Below are 23,504 nucleotides of genomic sequence, written 5' to 3'. Positions count from 1 at the left end.
AAACGTTCCGTATTGAGTTATGACAACTTAAATAGGGATAATGCATGATTTATTATATTTAAACAAACTTGGAAACAATATACTTATATTTCAAATGAATTCGGATAGTGTAAATTTAAAAACAGATAAAAAAAAACGCCAGATGATATAAAAACAGTTTTATAATATAATAGCTTTATTAATCTATTGATATACTAATGGTGTATCTACCTGATCATCCATGAACTGCTGGTACTAAGGAAGCAGGGAACTTCAGTGGTATATATGTGACAGTGGAGTAATTGTTAACAGCGAGCAATGCTGTTGTTGAATAAAAAGATACATATTTCCCAAATACAGAGTATTACATACTTTCCGTGTAGCAGAAAAAAGTTTACAAAACGAGCGATTATATATTTCGAAGTACGTACCCTTCGAGAACGATGCGCTACGGGTACCATGGCCTTTTGACTTTAGAAACCACGTACAGATAATGTTAGAATTATGTACATACGAAAAACGACAGTTATTTAGATCAACAATTTGAACTAATAGTAAGCGTGTCGCCAATGCATGAAATATCATTAGAGTTATTATTTGACCAGTCATAATGCCAAATAATTAATGTATTCAAGCAATTAATTATATAAACAACAATGTTTCAATAAAACGAACAAACAAGTAAGTTCAAAATGTCAATCAATTTTTGAGTTTTAGTGATCTACAAAGAAACTGTACGGCGTTTGATTTCAAAGACATGTATTACATGTAGACAAAAACCAACGGTAACGAATATGACTAAACATCGTTGATATCACACTTAATATACCTCGACAAAAATATTCTACACTCACAAATTCACTTTCTCGGCCGGACATGTTACTTAAGCATAATTCATGTGGTGTTTTAATCTATTATTACACTGTCATGTTGAATTGAACATTTCAAAAATGTTATCATAAACAAGATTTAGGCTCAAAACAATTCGCTAAAACAAGTAGACATGAACCAAACATAACCGCTCAATAAATAAGCCTGAATTAGGACAGGCACATTTTTAATGTTCCAATGTTTAACATAAGTATGAGGGCAGTACGGATGTGCTTCAATTTTCAGATGTAAAATGATCGAATGAATGGATTTACTTCATAACTTGGAGCTCTGATTTTATCATATCTTAAATAACTTCCATGTGGTCAGATATCCTTCACTAATGATATATCTACTCCATATGCAGGCATTGTTGGAACGTTTCTAAATTAAAATAGACAATTCACATTTGGGAACCTGACACCTTTTTTGTCGTAAAGAATTTTCTGAACCGACGGAATTTGTCAATTCTAGATGTTTGCCAAGATATGAGGCACAAAAAATAGTCGTTATATCACTCATTTCCCCAAAAAAATGACCCATTGTCGCTTGAATTGATAATTATCGATCTATAACAATTTTGAATAATGATGTTAAATTTCTTGCATATGCCTTAACGCAAAGACTTAAACCACTACTTCATAAACTGGTACATTCAGATCAAAAAGGATACATAACAAATAGATATATTGTTTTCAGCATTAGACACATACAAATTGCTATTGACTTTGCAGAAAATATAAAAATAGATGGAGCTGTCTTATTTTAGATTTTAGCAAAGCTTTTGACTCTTTAGAAATTATCTTCATGTTTGAAACACTAAAATAATGGTTTTAAAGAAAGTTTTTTTTTTTAAATAGATTCAACTAATGTATTCAGATATTAAGGGATGTATAACTAATAATGGCTGGGTTTCAAGTCGGTTTAAAGCATTCCGTTGTATTAAACAAGGCTGTCCGCTATCGTCGTTACTTTTTTTCTTGCTGTGGAAAAAATGGCAATAAGAAATAGAATGAATAGAAATATAAAAGGATTAGAAATTAAGCTAGAAATCAGCATTTATATCCTAAATATATGTCAACTAGCAGACGATACTACTGTGTTCCTACTTTCTAAACAGGAAATTACAGATGCATTAAATTTAATTGAAACATTTGTTAACTTTTCTGGCCTTAAACTTAATATAACTTAAACTGAATGAATATAGTTTGGCAAATTATAACACTGCAAAGAAAAATATGAAAATATTAATCGAAGTTATAAACCTATCAAAAGTTTGGGAATTTATTTTGGACACAATAAATTAGAATGTCAAAATCTTAATAATGAAAAACAAATATTGAAATGTGAAAAAATAAAATAGCAAACTGGAAGAAAAGAAAACTGAGTATATTAGGGAGAATAGTAGTAACTAAATCTTTAATTCTACCAAACTTAACATATATGGCATCAAATACTGTAATACCAAAATATTCGTTACAAAAATTAAAACCCTCATATACAATTTTATATGGAATGGTAAAAGAGATAAAATTAAAAGATCAACTCTTACAACAGAGTACAAAAAGGGGACTTAAAATGAAAGAAACCCTAAGGGTTACTGGGCTATAGAAATATGATCGCTTGGTCTTCTGTCTACCGGCAGTAAAATGCTTGCCGAAGTAGGGCGTCCGTTTGGCTGTGCGGGATGTAACAAGTTTGCAGTCACGTCCGGTAAGAAGGGGAACGTTAAATCCGATGCCTCGTGTAAAGAGAGTGCCACGCTCTTTGCACGTTAAGAACCCTTGCAACAACTCTTTGAGGGGTCCTGTGGCCTGTTCCAAGGCAAAATTTCTGTCCCTACCAAATATACCCTCATTTCCCAGTGGCAGTCCAAATTATCCCGACCATCATCCCAGATGGCCTCTATTGTATCAACCTACCTATTTATTGTGAATTTGTTATCGTCCTGAATATGCATGAAATATTTGCCACTGGACGTTAAGCAACCAACAATCAATCAATCAATAAAATGAAAAACATTGATATTTTTATAAAAATCCACACACATAGACTGGATAACAAAATTATTTAATACCAGAAACGGACAATTGGACGGTTATACCAATATTTTATTTAAATAAATTTAGCAATAATATGATATCTGTAATGAATCTTTAAAATATATATGATCTAAATAAAACAATTTTCAAAAGTGTTCCAGAATTTTACCAAGAATTAATTAAATCTTGGATAAGTGTTAAAGGAGGTGGGTCATCATACCCAAATAATTTCTACAAATAAGAAAACAATTTATATGGGGAAATAATTTAATCAGACTAAATAGAAAAAGTTTATATTTTGAAGAGTGGGTAAAAAGCAATTTTTTTTCATAATTGAAACAAGCCATACAAACCTATAGGAGTCATAATGTGGGGAAACTTGTTTGCACAAAACCTTTTCTTCAAACTAGAAAATTGTTTCAACTACATTTTTAACTACTTACCTGACAAAAAAACGAAAATGTATCTGAAACAAACTGAGATCCAGTGGGCATATATAGTGTTTGTTGTCACTTGTTTAGACTAGTTTGTGTGATCTACTTATTTCCTGCAACTGTATAATCAACTCAATCATTATCCATTACAGTAGATACAATTTATAGAGTTTTAATTATTATCAAATACAGCACTGGCTGAGTCCTTACGTGCTGACATGCACGAAGAGGATGAGTGAGTGACAATACAAAAATATTGTAGAGTTAGATGCTGACAAACAAAAATATATTATGTATAAAATAATAATATCTCATCAAGACATTCTTAAAACACATGTCTTATATCTATCTCTAGATTTACCTTTCGTGACAAGGTAACACTAGGACTATTGAAGTTTAATTTTACAATAGCGGATTTGGACAAGTGGTCTAGAGCGCTTGACAAACGACGAGTAATTTGTGCTGTAGTGTATCATAGGTATGAGTTCGAATCTCGGTGAGGTACGGACAAAATTTGTTTCCAGACTTGCAGTATGCCCGGCGCTCAAAACCAATCGATCACGTAGGCTTCTTAAGTTTGTTAGTCCTGAAAAGGTTATCATAAAATTATTAGTCATAGTAAAATTAAATCATTCTCTTTTGCAATCAGGATTAGTCATAAACATAATGTATATGATACTTAAATTCTAGTTTTTGTTTATATTTTCAGACAGTCGTTTCGAACCTGAAAGTCGTCTTGAACTCCGTCCTGAACTTGCATCTGAAAATCAGAACAAACATCCAGGTAATATGAACGAGTTATCCTTGAAACTAACAAGTCTGGTCTATTGACATGTTTGGTTACTCGAACAATGCTCAACGCTTATACCTATCCACAAGTATCTAATTACTCCATATTGGGAAAACAAAAAACTGGTAAGATAGATAGGAAAATATCAGCTGGACAAATATACCTGTAAAAAGCCCAGGTATTTAATTTGGTCATGACTTAAAAACGTGTGAAAAATCAAAAGTATTCTTAATTGGAAATAGAGAAATTTAACGATAATACGGAGGATTGCAGTTACTAAATCATAGATTATTTTTAAAACTACATTTTAGCATCTGTATGGATCATAGGTAAAGAATATTTAATCCAGTTAAAAAAATATTAAATATGAATTTTAATGAAATAACAAAAGGGAAAAAGTGAAACGTTCCGTATAAAGTTATGACAACTTGAAAACGGATAACGAATGATATATTTTATTTAAACAAATTTTGAAACAATATACTTATATTACAAATTAATCTAGATAGTGTAAATTAAATAACAGATATATTAAAAAAAACGTCAGATGGTATAAAAACATTATTATATTCATCTGATCATAGTAGGATTTTGAAATTGAAAACCCAAATATAATAATAAGAAAGTTAAAGTAAAAGTAAAATTTACCAGATATTTTATAACCAATAACAATATCTTTCAAAAAAAACTTTTCTACATTTACTTTTTGCAATGATTTATGAGTTTTGATCCAAAAATCGTGTAAAAAAGAACATTTTTCAATTTTTTGAGAATTTTCATCTTGTGAAATTTCACCATTTTCGTTTGAATTATCATTTATATAAATCAATTTACCTTTTGTTCAATTTTTGAAAAACAAGACATTTGTTATTAAATTTAATGTATTTATTCCCCCAAATAATTTGTTTTCTGATTTAGTAAACGATTTTTGGTATATCTGTCTGTCCTCCTCCTAATTTCATCCAGCTTTTTAATACATTTTTTATAAAATTTTGGAATATTCGTTGGATATTGATCAATTTTATTATAATCCATATTCATATAAACTGCTAGGTAATTTTTTCCTGAGCATTGTAAATAATTTAAAGGTATAAGTTGCCATCTGACCATATCTGTATTTAAGATTCTACCAATCCATAATGATTTTAGTGATTCAAAGTTACTTCCAATGTCAATTATATTCAAACCTCCGGTTTCATAACTACCAATCATCGTTTTTCTTTTAACTTTTTATGGTTTGTCATTCAAGATAAATTTGAATCATTTTCTTTCTGTTTCTTTTTTTATATATTTCTGAAAATACGCATGAGCTAGCTAAAAATGTAAACATTGTTATAATCGAAAATTTGATGATCAAGATTTTCCTAAAAAGTGAGATTTCGCTTTTTCCAAAGATTAAATAGTTTATCCATTTTATCTATTCTATATTAAAATTTGATTTCTCACATTCTTCATTATTATTTCCAAAATAAATCCCTAAAGGCTTTTGCCGATTTATCTGTCCGGTTAATATTTGCTATTTTTGTCTATAGTTTTGCGTTGAGATAGTACATTGAACAAGATTTTCAGATCGACGTTTAATAATGAATTTGGTCTATAATTTTCTAATTTTAATGGGTCCCCTTTTTTGATATTAACGAAAAACTCTAGACCGCTGGGAGTAAGTCAACAAATTATCTTCATGACCCTTATAATATAATTTAACAAATAAATATTTAAGCTTCTCCCAAACCGTTTTGTAAAATTCCATGGTTAGATCGTCAAGTTCAGAAGACTTGTTTAATTTCATTTTTGTATCGCTTCAAAACATTTCTTAAGCGTAACTGAACCATCACAACATTCTCTTAACAATGAATTGAAGCAAGATACTGGTTTATTGTTTTTGTGATTGTTACTTGGACTTATTCTACCAATATTGTTTTATTTTTCATTAAAGTCTCTCCCTATTATTGGGATTCAATACCATTTTCTTTCACAATGTGATCCACCTTCCTAAAACATCTAACATCACTAACATCACTATGTATAGGTACCTGTGTTGAAAGGGCTTTGCTATGTGTGTGTTCATTATTTACTTCATTTTCTTGTACATCCTCAATTTTAAAGAAGCCTTTTGTACACTCTATCATTCTATTTCCAGTTACATTACAAGACTTGCACACAAAATAATTAGGGCAAAGTTGCATTATATGCTCTTTTAACAAACATTTATGGCATATTTTCTCATCTTAACTTGTAGAACTTGTGATATTATTGAAATGGCTAAATTCTGGTTGCCCAGGATAAAATGTTTTAGCAAAACATTTTCCAAATTTTTAGATCTCATGGTCTGGGTTTTTCTTATATTTTACTTATAACTTATCTATCCCAAGTTTTACAGTTTGTGACATTACCATCTACTCTCAGTCTTTCCCTAGAGTGATCCTGAATGTTGCAGCCTGCTAATGTAAGAGCTCCGTGTATTTTGCTCGTCGTCCGCTGACAAGGGAACATTTTTGTCTTTTATTCGTATTGTATCTGGTTGGAGATAAGAGGAATTACGGTGATTTTGCGGATACAAGGAAATCTGCCTGCCACGCATATTTAAACTTTGAATCAACAATGACAGTCTGTCTTCCTCATTATCCATATATATTCTCCACATCCTTTTGATTTTTTGGATACCTTTGATACACCCAGCATGGACTTTGAGAGAAATGGCTTTATAGATTTCGACGTTCGTGTGCCATAAAGACCGGGCAGGCTTGGCCGTGCCGTAAACATCTTCATCAAGGAGAATAAAGGGTTTTACTCGATCGCCAGATTGTGAATTATTTGGTTAATTTATTTAGTCTTGAGTAATGTGATTGTAACTAGTTTTTATCATTGTCATCATCTGTTTGATTATTTTCCTGTGATCACATTAGAATAAGACAAGTACGCTTCCACGTTTACTCTGTGTACTTTTTATTAGCTAAGCCTTTTTCAACTGATTTTTATAGTTCGTTCTTATGTTGTACTGTAAAACCACTGTCCAAGGTAAGGAGAGGGTTTCAATCCCGCTAACATGTTTAACCCCGCCACATTCTGTAAGTTTGTGTCTGTCCAAAGTCAGGAGCATGTAGTTCAATGATTGTCGTTTGTTTATGTGTTAAATATATTTATTTTTTCGTTCAATTTTTGTACATAAATTAGGCTGTAAGTTTTCTCGTTTAAATTGTTTTACATTGTTATTTTTGGACCTTACATAGCTGACAATGCGGTATTTGCTTTGCGCATTGTTGTCGGCTGTACTGTTATCTATAGATGTTAATTTCTGTGTCCCTAAGGTCTCTTGTGTAGCGTTGTCGCATTGGCAAGCATACGACATTTTCTTGTTCATATCATATAAATGTTTGTAACTCTGTATCTAAAACAAACTGATTTCAAGTGTGAGTATATGGTGTATTGCTGTCACTTGTTTAGACTAGTGCGCTGGACATGTGACAAGGAAGTGGTGCTGCAGTGTATCAAAAGTGTGAGTTCGAATCCCGATGAGGTACGGACTAACATTTGTCAGCAGGAAAAATCTTATTCTAACACTGTCAGACTTGCAGTATGCCCGGCGGTCTACACCAATCGATCACGTTTGCTTCTTAAGTATGCTAGTCCTGATAAGTTTATCATAAAAGTATCATTCATAGTAAAATTAAACCATTCTCTTTTACAATCATGATAAGTCATATACATAATGTATATAATACAAAAAATATAATTTTTGTTTATATCATCAGGCAGCCGTCTCGAATCTGAAAGACGTCTTGATCTCCGCCCTGAAACTGTATCAGAAAATCAGTCAAGATATCCAGGTAATATCATCGAGTTACCCTTGTTACCAACAAGTCAAATCTATGGACATTTTTGGTATTCGAACAATGCTTAACGATTATACAAATGCACTAATCTCTAATTATTCCGTATTGAAAAAACAAAGAACTGCTACGATAGTTTTGAAAACATTTCGTCGACTTATAAACCTGTAAAAAGCCGAGGTGTATTTTATTGGTCATAATAAAAAAAAAAGGTCAAAAATCAAATGCTGAAAACATTTTTAAAAAATCATCAAAAATTGTTCTTAGGTGGAAAAAGAGAACCTTAACCATAATAGAGAAGATCACAGTTACTTAATTATTAATTATTCCTAATATGAAAGTTTAAGCATCTGTCTCAATAATAGACAAAGAGTATTTAAACTACTTTTAAAAAATGAAATATGATTTTTTTATTATTAAAAAACAAAACGGAAAAGGTTAACGCTCTGTACTAAGTTATGACAAAGTAAATAGGGATTAAAATTATCAATTTATAAAGATACATAGAAACAATTAAAGAAGTTTGGATACAAAGCTTTAATGCAGAGACATTTTTAGACTGGACTGCATTCCAAAATATGTATTTAAACAAATTTGGAAACACTCAACTAATATTACAAATGAATCAGGATATACCGTAAATTCAATACGAGATATAAAAAAAAAACAAATTCCGGAGTTTTCCTCAATGATTTGAAATGTGGCGTTTTCAAAATCATCTTCTGCTCTTAAAATATGTCCTCTGTTTGGACAGATTCTTTTGTTTGTTTAAAATGACCGTTGGTTATTTAGTCAGATGCTTCATGGTGTTTCTGTTTCACCAACGTAATGCAACTTGCAAGTTCCACACGTTAGAACATAAATACTATTTTTTGTTTTGTAATTCAAATCATTGAAAAAAACGAAATTGGGTTACACAATGCAAGGAAGACACAATCTGAAACAAACTGAGATCCGGTGTGCATATATGGTGTATTGCTGTCACTTGTTTAGACTAGTGCGCTGGACATGTGACAAGGAAGTGGTGCTACAGTGTATCAAAAGTGTGAGTTCGAATCCCGATGAGGTACGGACTAACATTTGTCAGCAGGAAAATCTAATTCTAACACTGTTGGTTGTCATTTTCAGACTTGCAGTACATGTATGCCCGGCGGTCTACACCAATCGATCACGTTTGCTTCTTAAGTATGCTAGTCCTGATAAGTTTATCATAAAAGTATCGTTCATAGTAAAATTAAACCATTCTCTTTTACAATCATGATAAGTCATATACATAATGTATATGATACAAAAAATATAATTTTTGTTTATATCATTAGGCAGCCGTCTCGAATCTGAAAGACGTCTTGATCTCCGCCCTGAAACTGTATCAGAAAATCAGTCAAGATATCCAGGTAATATCATCGAGTTACCCTTGTTACCAACAAGTCTAATCTATGGACATTTTGGTATTCGAACAATGCTTAACGATTATACAAATGCACTAATCTCTAATTATTCCGTATTGGAAAAAAACAAAGAACTGCTACGACGATAGTTTTGAAAACATTTACTCGACTAATAAACCTGTAAAATGCCGAGGTGTATATTTTGGTCATAACTAAAAGAAGAGTGTCAAAAATCAAATGCTGAAAACATTTTTAAAAAATCAGCAAAAATTATTCTTAGGTGGAAAAAGTGAACCTTAACCTTAAATTCATATGAAACGAGTGAGTGGAGAAAATAATGTTTGTCCAATTCTTGAACCAATGCATGTATACATCATAAACTTAGTCCTCTGTACACGATTTTGTCATTATTTTCGCATATATATCATATAATCGTCAATTGTGCTACTCTCTGTTTGTTATGCTTTAACAAATATGGCTGCTCATTAAATGCCGTGTTTTGAAGCCGAGTTTTACCGATTGTCACCTTATAGTAAACAAATCGCAAAAAGCATGGGTATTTAGCACGTGTTGAACATGTATAATCAGATATTTGATTAGTTCAATGACAGATCCATGCGTATTGTGGTCACCGGATTTTTACGAGGAGGGTTACGCTCGGGTCACTATGCATACGGAAAATATGTTGGAGAATTGCTTCCTGGAAGAAAGCAATTAGAAATAAGTAAACTTCTTTTAAATGTGGACAAATTTAAGAATTTTCCTCAGAAAAAAGTATATGTACATAAGTTGTATAATGAAAACTATCCATTCAGTTATAAAATACATATGCCTATTTTTTTTTAATTTGATGTTTCTTATGAATTAAATAGAGAAGATCACAGTTACTAAATCATTAATTATTCCTAATATTAAAGTTTAAGCATCTGTCTCAATAATAGACAAAGAGTGTTTAAACTAGTTATAAAAAATGTAATATGATTTTTTTTTATCAAAAAACAAAACGGAAAAGGTTAACGCTCTGTACTAAGTTATGACAAAGTAATTTGGGATTAAAATTATCAATTTAGATACCTAAAAACAATTAAAGAAGTTTGGATACAAAACTTTAATGCAGAGAAATGTTTAGACTAGACTTCATTCCAAAATATGTATTTAAACAAATTTGGAAACACTCAACTAATATTACGAATGAATCAGGATATACCGTAAATTCAATACCAGATATAAAAAAAATGCTGAGTTTTCCTCAATGATTTGGAATGTGGCGTTTTCAAAATCATGTTCTGCTCTTAAAATATGTCTTCTGTTTGGACAGATTCTTTTGTTTGTTTAAAATGACCGTTGGTTATTTAGTCAGATGCTTCATGGTGTTTCTGTTTCACCAACGTAATGCAACTTGCAAGTTTCACACGTTAGGACATAAATACTATTTTGCGTTTTGAAATTTGATGTTGTAAACACAGTGATTTTTTTGTTTGTGACTGTACTGAAGAATTCGTTGTTGGCGTCTTTGCAGCACTTAGAACTGCCTCTCCCACATAAAAGCAGGGCATGAATTTAAAAATGTCAAATTTCAAATCATTGAAAAAAACGAAATTGGGTTACACAAGGAAGACACAATCTGAAACAAACTGAGATCCGGTGTGCATATATAGTGTATTGCTGTCACTTGTTTTGACTAGTGCGCTGGACATGTGACAAGGAAGTGGTGCTGCAGTGTATCAAAAGTGTGAGTTCGAATCCCGATGAGGTACGGACTAACATTTGTCAGCAGCAAAACCTAATTCTAGAACTGTTGGTTGTCATTTTCAGACTTGCAGTACATGTATGCCCGGCGGTTTACACCAATCGATCACGTAGGCTTCTTAAGCATGTTAGTCATGATAAGTTTATCATAAAATTATTGGTCATTGTAAAATTTAATCATTTTCTTTTACAATCTTGATAAGCCATATACATAATCATATGATGCAAAAATTATAATTTGTGTTTATATCATCAGGCAGCCGTCTCGAACATGAAAGACGTCTTGTTCTCCATCCTGAATATCAGTCAGGATATCCAGGTAATATATTCGAGTTATTCTTGTAACTAACAAGTTTAATTTACGAATTTAACAATAATTATTGAGGCTACGGTTACATTGCGTTATTGTTACATGCAAACAGCAATATACGCTGGATTTATCAAATTTAAACATTTTAAATCGTCTATAGTTGTGTTGCTTAATTCTTTCATATGTACCAAATAATACTTGTAATAATCACAAATAATAAATATTATTATTCAAAAAATTGTGTTTGAATAGTTTTACGTAGTAATGGTTTTGATATTCATAAAGATACTGTCCCAAGTCAGGAGCCTCTGGCCTTTGTTAGTCTGGTATGATTTTTAATTTTTGTTTCTTGTGTATATTTCGGGATTAAGTGGTCTGTTGTTGGAAACCGAGTCCGGCTGAGAACTCAGCATTTAACTGCACACCTACTCTCATAACTGTCATTATACTTTTAACAAAGGATGAAGAGATTCCTAATACCAATTTAGTGTTGGGTGAAAAATTTAAAACTTTGGATTGGTTTGAAACAAAATTAATTTAATAACAAGACACCAACTGAGAACGTCTGTATACATGTTTCCGTGGAGGACGTAATCAAAGGTAACTTTTTTCCCTTTTTTTAAATCTATATACCTATACACAAATATTGTTTGGAGAGGTTATATAAAAATAATGTGTGGGACTTTGAAATGCTCCAAAAACCACTAGTCCCATCGTACATTGCCGTTTTTTCATGTAACAATAACACAATGTAACCGTAGCCTCAATTATTATTGTACCATTCGTAATTAATCAGTTCCTTACCCAACTTTGCATTCCGGCTATTAGTCTACAATGTGACAATAATATATAAAGCCAGTGCTTTTTTTTATCTAGTTTCCTAATCAAAACTATTAAAATGAGAAAATAAATACCTCGCAGCTTCCTTTACCGTCGATGCTGAAATCTTTAATATAATAAAAGAATTTTAGCGTCTTTGACCTACTTCATCGTTTTATTCGGATACTTGCGATTATTTTCTCCAAGTTAAACGGGAACATTAGAATAATCTAAAATAGAACCCAGATGGACCAAAAAAATCGGATTGCTAAAACCAAACAACCCGGATGTTGAACCAGTTACCAAGGTTCAGAACCAACAACTCAGATGGAACCAAGGTTTAGAACCAGAGTGCCTGGAAAGAACCTTATTGCATTCGAAATTCTCATGACTTTTTATACCTTCTACGTATTTTCTAAATCATTTATTTATTTAGTATATTTATATATAATATATAACTAAATTTTCAATAATAATACACAATGCAGTGCATCATAAGCCTATTTGACTGGCTGAACATTACTTGTATATATATGAATGTCATTGTTTGTTATAAATCAGGTTGCATTTAAATATTAAAATATTCATTCATTCATATACAAGAACCCCATCGGCACCCTTTCTGTCGATAAATTCATTCATCTTGAAAGCAGTTCCCTAATGCTCGCAAAAAAGATTTCCTTCATGGACTTTTTTCAATTACAATCGATGTTGCGGAAGAATTTCGTGGGAAATTTCGCCGCTATTTATAGATTTGTCTTATGGTATGATGAAATGGTCTTATAATATGGTGAAATGATTATTGTATGACGAAATGGTCTAATAGTGTAATCAAATAGTCTACAGTATACTGATATATAGATGATACCTGGTTATATAAGAACTGTTAGCTTGATATTAAAGTATGTCTTCATAAGATAGTTATATGACATAAAAGTGTGACAAAATTGTTCCATGTTTGATCGAGATGATTATATAGCATACAAATGAATCGTTATGATATATTGTGGTGACAAAATAGCATTAACAAGTTGCTTCATGTTATATTAAGATAGCTTTATATATAGTATAAAATGTATCTTTATGACATAGCAATATCACATAATAGTGTAGTTAAATGACAAATCAGTATGAAAATGTAGCTCCATGTTATATCAAGATGTATTCATAGTATGAAATATTATCTTCATAACAAAGTGAAATGACAGAATAGTATGAAAAGGTAGTTTCATGTTGTATCACAGTGTCTTTATGGTATATAAATGTATTTTAGTGATATAGCAAATTGCATTATAGTCAAATGTCGTTATAGTATAGAAAATTTTCTTTATGATATATCGTTACCCGTAATGATATGGTTATTGTTATCTCTAGGCAGCTGTGGCATTCCATACAGGTCAACGTATTTGACGTCACAAAGCCGTGAAGATCAATTTGACAAAGAGCTGAGCAGAAGGATGTCGATAGGGGGACGACCGTTAAATCCTAGTTCTGTTAATAAAAACTTATATATTTATATTTACAGGCAATTTTCTCGAACCTGAACGATTTTTTGAACATCATGCTGAAACTGTAAATGTACCTGAAGTTCCGTATAGACATCCAGGTAATATGATCTAAAAATCATTGGTGTTTCAAAGTATCTATTATGAAAATTTGCTTACATTTCAATTTCCCATCTGTCAATTTTTTGACAGTTTTGTTTGTTTGATACTATTCGACGCTCGCTTACTTCAATGCAAGTGCACAGAATCCCTGTTACGTAAACGTTTAAGGTTACAAAACGAGTTCAACCTATGTTTACGCAAACTCCCCGGCAGTTCCAGTTCTGATCCGAATACGGGTGCTCATACTACTCTACACTAATCACTGTCTTCGGCTTTTCCCGTTACGCGCTCTTCAAGTGATTTGACCCGGGATGACCTTTCGTTGCTACGGAATCAAATATGGCTGAACATTAATGAATGAGGATATTTGTTACCAACTTTACCAGTATATATGAATAAAAAAGAAAACTGTAAGTAAAAATACACTCAATCCCAATACTTTTACAAAATAATAACTTTGCAAAATTATGTATCGTTAGGTAAAAAATATCAATTATGGCTTGAAAACTGTATCGACTTTGCATAAAATGTTTTGCGAGTGGTTAAAAGATTTGGTTCAGTACGACCTTTTTTTGGCCCCAAAATATAGCAGTTTTACAAAATTGTGATAATGCAATCGTTTAGATATTTACTGGAAAGTAGAAGGCTTCTGCTACATAAATATGGGCTGACGGTTTCTGTCTTAAATGAAAGTTGCCGCATTCATGTCCATTCATAATTTCGAAATGTATAATAAGTTGTATTTTATGAAAATACATAAAATATATAGGGGTTGAGGATGAAAACGGATGCGGCCACTTTCATTTTTGACAAAAACCATCTGAAAAGTGACGTTTTTTGTCATATTTGATGGATTTTATTTTTTTAGCTTGGTTTGGAACGTTTTCAATGATTAAATTAGTTAAAATCTGTCCTTTAAACTTATTGAATTAATTGAAATAGACTCTTAAGTGTTTAAAAAGTGTCCGATATCTTTCGTTAGATGAGCTCGAAATCAAGAATATTTTATTGAATTATTATCTAGTTAATTTATACAATGTAATATTACCCTCCCCCAAGTAAAATTAATTAGGCCAAATAAAAAAATATGTGTTTCCTATTTACCCTATGTTTTAAGGTTACAAATAACTGCCTGCCTTAACGGTTTTTTTTTGTCATCTTTTCAATAAGCATTTTTTAAGTCAAAATATCTCTCACATAGACTCAATGTAAAAAAATAATGTTGAATAAAATAAATTCCCTATCATATTTTTGCATAGATATTACTTTATTTGGCCTTATATATATATATATATATATATATATATAACAAGTCAAAAAGGGTACAACATCACCATAAAATAACTATAAAATATACAAATATTAGATATTTCGGATAACAGATATCCTTCTTCAATAATAGCACGATGTCAAATGAATCGTGTCAATTCAAATTGAGACTATCAAAATCTTGATTTATACAATTTAAGCGAACGCTGGAACAATTTTAAAATTTCCAAACACACCGCAAAGACTACAGAAATATGCCAAAAATAAAAATAGTTATTTACGATGTGAAATGGCACAACTTTAGATTTCCAAAGGATGTGACAGTTGAGATGTAATAACTGCATTGAGGGCAGTCCTCAAACAAAAAAATCTAAATAATAAAAAATGTCCTTACCGATCCAGGATGGTATAAATTAGACAACGGTAGGGCAATTACAACGGAAACTACATATTAAAGCCTTTCAAACGAATAGCAGTCTAATAGTGATTGAAAAAATAAGTTTTGTATATTGAGCGTAAATAGTTGAACGTGGCAACGTACTTATACATCATCCCGAATCAATGAAAACCTGTAATTTAAACGGTAATTTAAAAAATAATTTCGAACTGTAAAGCCAGTACTAAATCCGGCGTTGTTTGAAACAGGTGGTCACAGAAAATGAGGGACTCGTTCTATGTTTTTTCATTTATGCCCTCTGGGGAGACTGTCCGTAACTTTCTTATCCAAAATCTTTCCCGAGCGACTCTGTCGACCTTCGACCAACACTCGTTGTGGTCTATGATCGTGATGGTAAGGTTTTTGAGATCAGCTTGTGTGTGTCCAGGTGATCTCAAATGACGACTTACGGGTAGGTCGGGTTTGCAAGTGTAGTCACTTCGATGACCATTCATGCGTTTGTTAAATGGCTGCTCTGTCTCGCCAACATACTGCATGCCACATCGACACTGAAGGAGGTATACAACATTCTGGGTTTTGCAAGTTACATTGCAATATATAGTGTACACAGACCCAGTCGAGTGGCAAGTGAATGTTTGAGTATTCAGTATTTGTTGACAAGTCAGGCAACGTCTGTTACCACATGACCTGCACCATCCTGCAGTTGAACAGCTTTTATTTGAGGAAACGTCAGCTCTAACAAATAAGTCTTTCAGACTTGCTGGTCTCCGAAAAGCTAAGACAGGAGGATTGGGAAAGATCTTGGATAATTTAGGGTGTTTGGCAATAGTTTGCCAATTGGCACGGATCAAACGTGAAAGGTTATTAAAGGCTGGATTGTATGTAAGAACAAACGGGACTATTTTGCTGCGCCTCTTCCGTTTGTACTGTAAGAGGTCATTGCGGCTGTTATTGTTAGCGCGCGCAAACCCCTTATCTATGTCCAATTTCTTATAACCTCGTTTTGTCAAAAATCCGCGAAGTTCCTGTAACCGTTTCGTGACAGCCTCCTCAGAGGAGCAAATCCGCTTGACTCTGAGAGCTTGACTGTACGGGATACTTTTTGTACAGTGTTTTGGGTGACAGCTTTGGGGAGAAAGGTATTGATGTTTATCTGTGGGTTTACAGTAGAGGTCTGTTGATGACGGCATACAATCTTGTAGGGAAATATGGGACTCGCGCCACATTTTAGAACCACCTACTGAATGTTTAGTCCAGCTGCTTACTCTGGTCCTGAAATGCAACAATTTCACCTTTAATGGTGAGCATTATCTTCAAATTAACGGGACAGCGATGGGGACGAAAATGGCACCGTCTTACGCCAATATTTTCATGGGCAAATTAGAAAAACAAATTATTTCAACATCTTTATCCAAACCTTTGTCTTGGTTCCGTTTCATTGATGATGTTGACATGAAATGGAATGAATCTCAACAAAAACTGGATGATTTCATCAGACATGCAAACAACGCCCACCATTCAATTAAATTTACGTATGAAATTTCCGACTCTAAGATATCTTTCTTAGACACAACCACATCTATAAAGGACGGTGTCATATCAACAGACCTCTACTGTAAACCCACAGATAAACATCAATACCTTTCTCCCCAAAGCTGTCACCCAAAACACTGTACAAAAAGTATCCCGTACAGTCAAGCTCTCAGAGTCAAGCGGATTTGCTCCTCTGAGGAGGCTGTCACGAAACGGTTACAGGAACTTCGCGGATTTTTGACAAAACGAGGTTATAAGAAATTGGACATAGATAAGGGGTTTGCGCGCGCTAACAATAACAGCCGCAATGACCTCTTACAGTACAAACGGAAGAGGCGCAGCAAAATAGTCCCGTTTGTTCTTACATACAATCCAGCCTTTAATAACCTTTCACGTTTGATCCGTGCCAATTGGCAAACTATTGCCAAACACCCTAAATTATCCAAGATCTTTCCCAATCCTCCTGTCTTAGCTTTTCGGAGACCAGCAAGTCTGAAAGACTTATTTGTTAGAGCTGACGTTTCCTCAAATAAAAGCTGTTCAACTGCAGGATGGTGCAGGTCATGTGGTAACAGACGTTGCCTGACTTGTCAACAAATACTGAATACTCAAACATTCACTTGCCACTCGACTGGGTCTGTGTACACTATATATTGCAATGTAACTTGCAAAACCCAGAATGTTGTATACCTCCTTCAGTGTCGATGTGGCATGCAGTATGTTGGCGAGACAGAGCAGCCATTTAACAAACGCATGAATGGTCATCGAAGTGACTACACTTGCAAACCCGACCTACCCGTAAGTCGTCATTTGAGATCACCTGGACACACACAAGCTGATCTCAAAAACCTTACCATCACGATCATAGACCACAACGAGTGTTGGTCGAAGGTCGACAGAGTCGCTCGGGAAAGATTTTGGATAAGAAAGTTACGGACAGTCTCCCCAGAGGGCATAAATGAAAAAACATAGAACGAGTCCCTCATTTTCTGTGACCACCTGTTTCAAACAACGCCGGATTTAGTACTGGCTTTACAGTTCGAAATTATTTTTTAAATTACCGTTTAAATTACAGGTTTTCATTGATTCGGGATGATGTATAAGTACGTTGCCACGTTCAACTATTTACGCTCAATATACAAAACTTATTTTTTCAATCACTATTAGACTGCTATTCGTTTGAAAGGCTTTAATATGTAGTTTCCGTTGTAATTGCCCTACCGTTGTCTAATTTATACCATCCTGGATCGGTAAGGACATTTTTTATTATTTAGATTTTTTTGTTTGAGGACTGCCCTCAATGCAGTTATTACATCTCAACTGTCACATCCTTTGGAAATCTAAAGTTGTGCCATTTCACATCGTAAATAACTATTTTTATTTTTGGCATATTTCTGTAGTCTTTGCGGTGTGTTTGGAAATTTTAAAATTGTTCCAGCGTTCGCTTAAATTGTATAAATCAAGATTTTGATAGTCTCAATTTGAATTGACACGATTCATTTGACATCGTGCTATTATTGAAGAAGGATATCTGTTATCCGAAATATCTAATATTTGTATATTTTATAGTTATTTTATGGTGATGTTGTACCCTTTTTGACTTGTTATATATTATATTTTGTAGTGTACAGAATCATATTACATGATCCATCGCCCTGTAAGATTGATCGTTGACTATTTATTCAGTCATTATATATATATATATATATATATACAACTCGTCTAAACATCAACCCAACAATGTTAGATCTGTAAATTTGCTTTCGCAAATTTTTGGTTCTTCCCTCGCCGGGATTCGAACCCATGCTACTGTGATATCGTGACACCAAATCGCCTGCACTGCAGTCGTCCCGCTAGACCACACGACCACCTGGGCTCTCAAAAAAAGAGCTTTCGGTGGCCATATGTTACCTTTCCACGTCAGTTTTAATCCAGCGGCGTACTACAGTACATGATATATAAGGCATGAAGATGTTATTGTTACAGATCAGCTAAATTATCTATAGTAAAGGATCCTACAAATTAATGTAAGATACAGTCACAGAAAATAATTATATTCATAAGTACGTCTGAGTCAGTGACAACCCTACAACAGATGTATCCATCGGATCGCCATCAATGATGGTGATACATGGCTGTGTACATAATGTATATACAACTCGTCTAAACATCAACCCAACAATGTTAGATCTGTAAATTTGCTTTCGCAAATTTTTGGTTCTTCCCTCGCCGGGATTCGAACCCATGCTACTGTGATATCGTGACACCAAATCGCCTGCACTGCAGCCGTCCCGCTAGACCACACGACCACCTGGGCTCTCAAAAAAAGAGCTTTCGGTGGCCATATGTTACCTTTCCACGTCAGTTTTAATCCAGCGGCGTACTACAGTACATGATATATAAGGCATGAAGATGTTATTGTTACAGATCAGCTAAATTATCATAACATCTTCATGCCTTATATATCATGTACTGTAGTACGCCGCTGGATTAAAACTGACGTGGAAAGGTAACATATGGCCACCGAAAGCTCTTTTTTTGAGAGCCCAGGTGGTCGTGTGGTCTAGCGGGACGGCTGCAGTGCAGGCGATTTGGTGTCACGATATCACAGTAGCATGGGTTCGAATCCCGGCGAGGGAAGAACCAAAAATTTGCGAAAGCAAATTTACAGATCTAACATTGTTGGGTTGATGTTTAGACGAGTTGTATATACATTATGTACACAGCCATGTATCACCATCATTGATGGCGATCCGATGGATACATCTGTTGTAGGGTTGTCACTGACTCAGACGTACTTATGAATATAATTATTTTCTGTGACTGTATCTTACATTAATTTGTAGGATCCTTTACTATAGATAATTTAGCTGATCTGTAACAATAACATCTTCATGCCTTATATATCATGTACTGTAGTACGCCGCTGGATTAAAACTGACGTGGAAAGGTAACATATGGCCACCGAAAGCTCTTTTTTTGAGAGCCCAGGTGGTCGTGTGGTCTAGCGGGACGGCTGCAGTGCAGGCGATTTGGTGTCACGATATCACAGTAGCATGGGTTCGAATCCCGGCGAGGGAAGAACCAAAAATTTGCGAAAGCAAATTTACAGATCTAACATTGTTGGGTTGATGTTTAGACGAGTTGTATATACATTATGTACACAGCCATGTATCACCATCATTGATGGCGATCCGATGGATACATCTGTTGTAGGGTTGTCACTGACTCAGACGTACTTATATATATATATATATATATATATATACATGTACTCTTAATAAATCTTTTATTCCTGCAAAAAATGAACTGTTGACTATAATTCTAGGATGCCAGTAATCAGTTCTAAAAAAAAATATTTTTATCTTACAGATGGTGATAAACTAGATGACAGCACAATGTTTAGACTGAATCAGAATGAATAAAACAAAAAGTGTATATAAGGTGTTGGTTTAATTTTATATTTTTTTTGCATTTATTATTTAATTACTTTATCAAATTATAAAACAAAGTGTTCAATTATCCTGACTTGCTGCAGTCATATGGAATAAATATATTACTCAATACATTGATCATCAAAAAACTGTTTGTAAAAAAGGTGACTTCACATTTTAAATACTTCAATGTGTAAAATTAATGCTTAAAATGAAAACTGAAGCCATATTTTATTAAATCGATAGACATAGACAAATTTTTTTTTGTAGTTACAAATGTATGTGACAGTTAAACACTCAATAACTTTCTTTTATAAGTATAGTGAGATAATACATTGGTACAGATTGATGCCGGTGAATGAATTCAAAAAAAGGTTGGGTTCAGTTTTTAATTTTCAATTATACTTCCCTCCCCCATATTTTTCAAACTGTTTATATATGTTTGATGAATAATGCAACAATTTGATTTTGGTTAAACTTATTTTATTATCTCTTTATTAATTTCAGCTATGTCAACAAGAAGAACTTTGAACACAATTATTGAATTAGTTTCCTTGGAGATTTTTACAGTAACTGTTAAGACTAGAAACCAGACAAATTGAAACTGTGAGAAAATTTACATACAGTGTACATGTAGCTTCAATGAAAATCAACTAATACGCCGTAAGTTTATTTTCTATGAAAGTTATAAATTGGTTGTTTACAAAATTTAGTTTTTACTAGAAAAATGCTAGATTTATTTAATTTGTGTATAAAATACAAGACCAAACTATATATTAAAACAAATACAAAAGTTTTCCTAAAATTTACTAATATATCCTATGGTGATAATAATTATATGATCAAATTGTTAGATACAACTACACTGTGACTATAAAACAGAGGAGATTGGATGAGAAAACTCGTCCAATGACAGACCAAATGACAGCAATAAACAACTGTAGCCTAAAGTAGGACACCATACAGCCTTAAACAGTGAGGAAAGCCCACACCACACAGAGACCTATAAAAGACCCTGAAATGACAAATGTAAAACAATTGAAACAAGAAATTGGGCCTAGTTTAATATGTAAAAAATAATGACCAAAAAACAAATATGTGTTACATCAAACAACAACCACTGAATTACAGCCTCCTGAACTGGGACAGACATAGATATGTGGCAGGGTTAAACACGAAAGCTGGTGCCCAACCCTCCCCTCACCCGAAACAGTGGTGTTACAATACAAAATAAGAAGAAATTAAAAAAATCAGTTGAAAAAATCTTAAATCATCAGATGGATACAAATAGAAATACATTTAACCAAAAAAAAGGGGACATGGCCGGGTTCAAGTATACAAACCACTGAAAGACATTTAGAAAAGGTCTGAGATTATTGACTTTAAGCAAACTCAAGCTTAATATGAGATGTGAAAAATAACCCTAAATCTGATCGGCCCTGCAACTTTGAACAACAGATTCCAAAAAATCAAAATTAAAAGAGAACTCAATCTAAATTTTGTGTTAAAATTTTATGAGAAATTGGTCAAAGCAAAGAGGAAAACTGTGACACATTCCCCATTTCCATTCTCAATTTTATAATATTTTAAGGACTATTTTGGTCTAAGAATATAAAATGTTTGTCAACTATTCTAAAAGACACATTATGTTTCTTGGGTGTACACATAAAGTCTAAAATATATTTTTATTTGACAAAAAACAAGGAAAATCAAGAAATTTTGTCCAAGTTTATTGCCATAGTAACTCTTGAATTGTTAAAAAAAATAATCTGAAAATGGTGAACCTTAATCTAGTTTGGACAAATTTTGAAATATTTAGGATAACTGTTAAACTATCAGTAGTATCTGGGCCAAATACAAACTTTTTTTATTTAGCCCCTTCTACTTTGAGATATTGAACAAAGTCTTGTCTTTTGAAAGGATGGTTGGACAAACAATGGCATACCATAAACATCCCTTAACTACTGTACCAGAAGTTTCAAAGTAAAAAAAATGTGTTATTATATTTTCAGATCACAATTATGTCAATCTGATCATTGGAAGTTTTCCAAGTTACATGAGAAGCATTGAATCCCTGCAGAGATTCTACATGTTTACACAAATGGAATAGACTCACACTTTAAAAAAAACTTTCAGACAAGACTAATGTATTCTCAAACCAGGATGATTCTTGTATCAATCAGTGCATTGGAGCGCATTCTAGCTGCACATGAAAATGTGTGTGCATTTTTAAATATTGATTTCCATTTTATTGAGTGCTGTTTTTTAAAAATTGTGTGTCTTCATAATTATATCATGAACATATTGTTGTTAATAATTAAAACAGAAATAAAGAAGAAAATTTTCTTAGTTTTTGCCACGTAGAATGGAAATAATATAGTTTAATTTACAAATATATAAGCATATGAATAACTGGAGATGTCGGGTATAGGTCCATTGGATAGCATCCCAACAACACAAAACACAAGACTTAATTTGAATACATATTTCAAAATCAGACTAGTATAAACTTTTAAATGGTCTTTCATTAAAATTAAAAAAGGGTGAATATATTAAAATGTATAGCCCAACAAATAAAGTTTTACAACAACAACAAAACAGTCATAAAATTATCTTACAAGTTACAAATGCATTATTATTGTGCAAACAGGGTTAAAACCAGTTTTAAAAATTGTTACACTATGTCCACGTTCAGTGGATGAATTTATGCATAAGATAATCCAGTATTATAAACGTTTTTACTACAATGACATTTATTTTTGTCCTAAATTTGATGTTAAAATACATATGGCATAACTTACCATATGAGAAACTCAAGCTCCATGTAGCTTCCAGTTTTTGTTGTCGAGTCTGCTTCATGTGTCGCAGAAAGCATGACCTAGGGATATCAAACTTCTCAAAAGGTTTATATTAAAGAAGATGGAAAACCTGGATGCTTATTACTTTGTTAGTCATATGTCCAATGTCCTTGACCTAGTTTTCGTGGTTCAGTGACTCACCTCACCTCACCTATCCTCTTCATGCCGGTCGGCATTTAAGGCCCTGATACACTC

The 23,504-nt window shown here is 32.9% G+C and overlaps 1 protein-coding gene across 1 annotated transcript in view; it reads left to right on the top strand.

The window, feature by feature from the left end:
* LOC134697690 (uncharacterized) overlaps positions 1-22,657 on the top strand; it is a 76,408-nt gene extending 53,751 nt beyond the window's left edge. The window contains exons 6-14 of the mRNA XM_063559974.1: positions 3,196-3,200; positions 4,016-4,109; positions 7,868-7,942; positions 9,265-9,339; positions 11,339-11,401; positions 13,737-13,817; positions 20,390-20,461; positions 20,959-21,114; positions 22,464-22,657. Of these exons, the coding sequence (XP_063416044.1) occupies positions 3,196-3,200; positions 4,016-4,109; positions 7,868-7,942; positions 9,265-9,339; positions 11,339-11,401; positions 13,737-13,817; positions 20,390-20,442 (446 nt within the window). The 3' untranslated portion in view covers positions 20,443-20,461; positions 20,959-21,114; positions 22,464-22,657. The remainder of the gene's footprint in view (positions 1-3,195; positions 3,201-4,015; positions 4,110-7,867; positions 7,943-9,264; positions 9,340-11,338; positions 11,402-13,736; positions 13,818-20,389; positions 20,462-20,958; positions 21,115-22,463) is intronic.
* Positions 22,658-23,504: the final 847 nt, after the last annotated feature.

Source organism: Mytilus trossulus, chromosome 14, assembly GCF_036588685.1.
Source record: "Mytilus trossulus isolate FHL-02 chromosome 14, PNRI_Mtr1.1.1.hap1, whole genome shotgun sequence".
Taxonomy (NCBI): domain Eukaryota; kingdom Metazoa; phylum Mollusca; class Bivalvia; order Mytilida; family Mytilidae; genus Mytilus; species Mytilus trossulus.
Note: the sequence above shows the minus strand (reverse complement) of the source record. Positions and strands in the feature narration are given on the sequence as shown.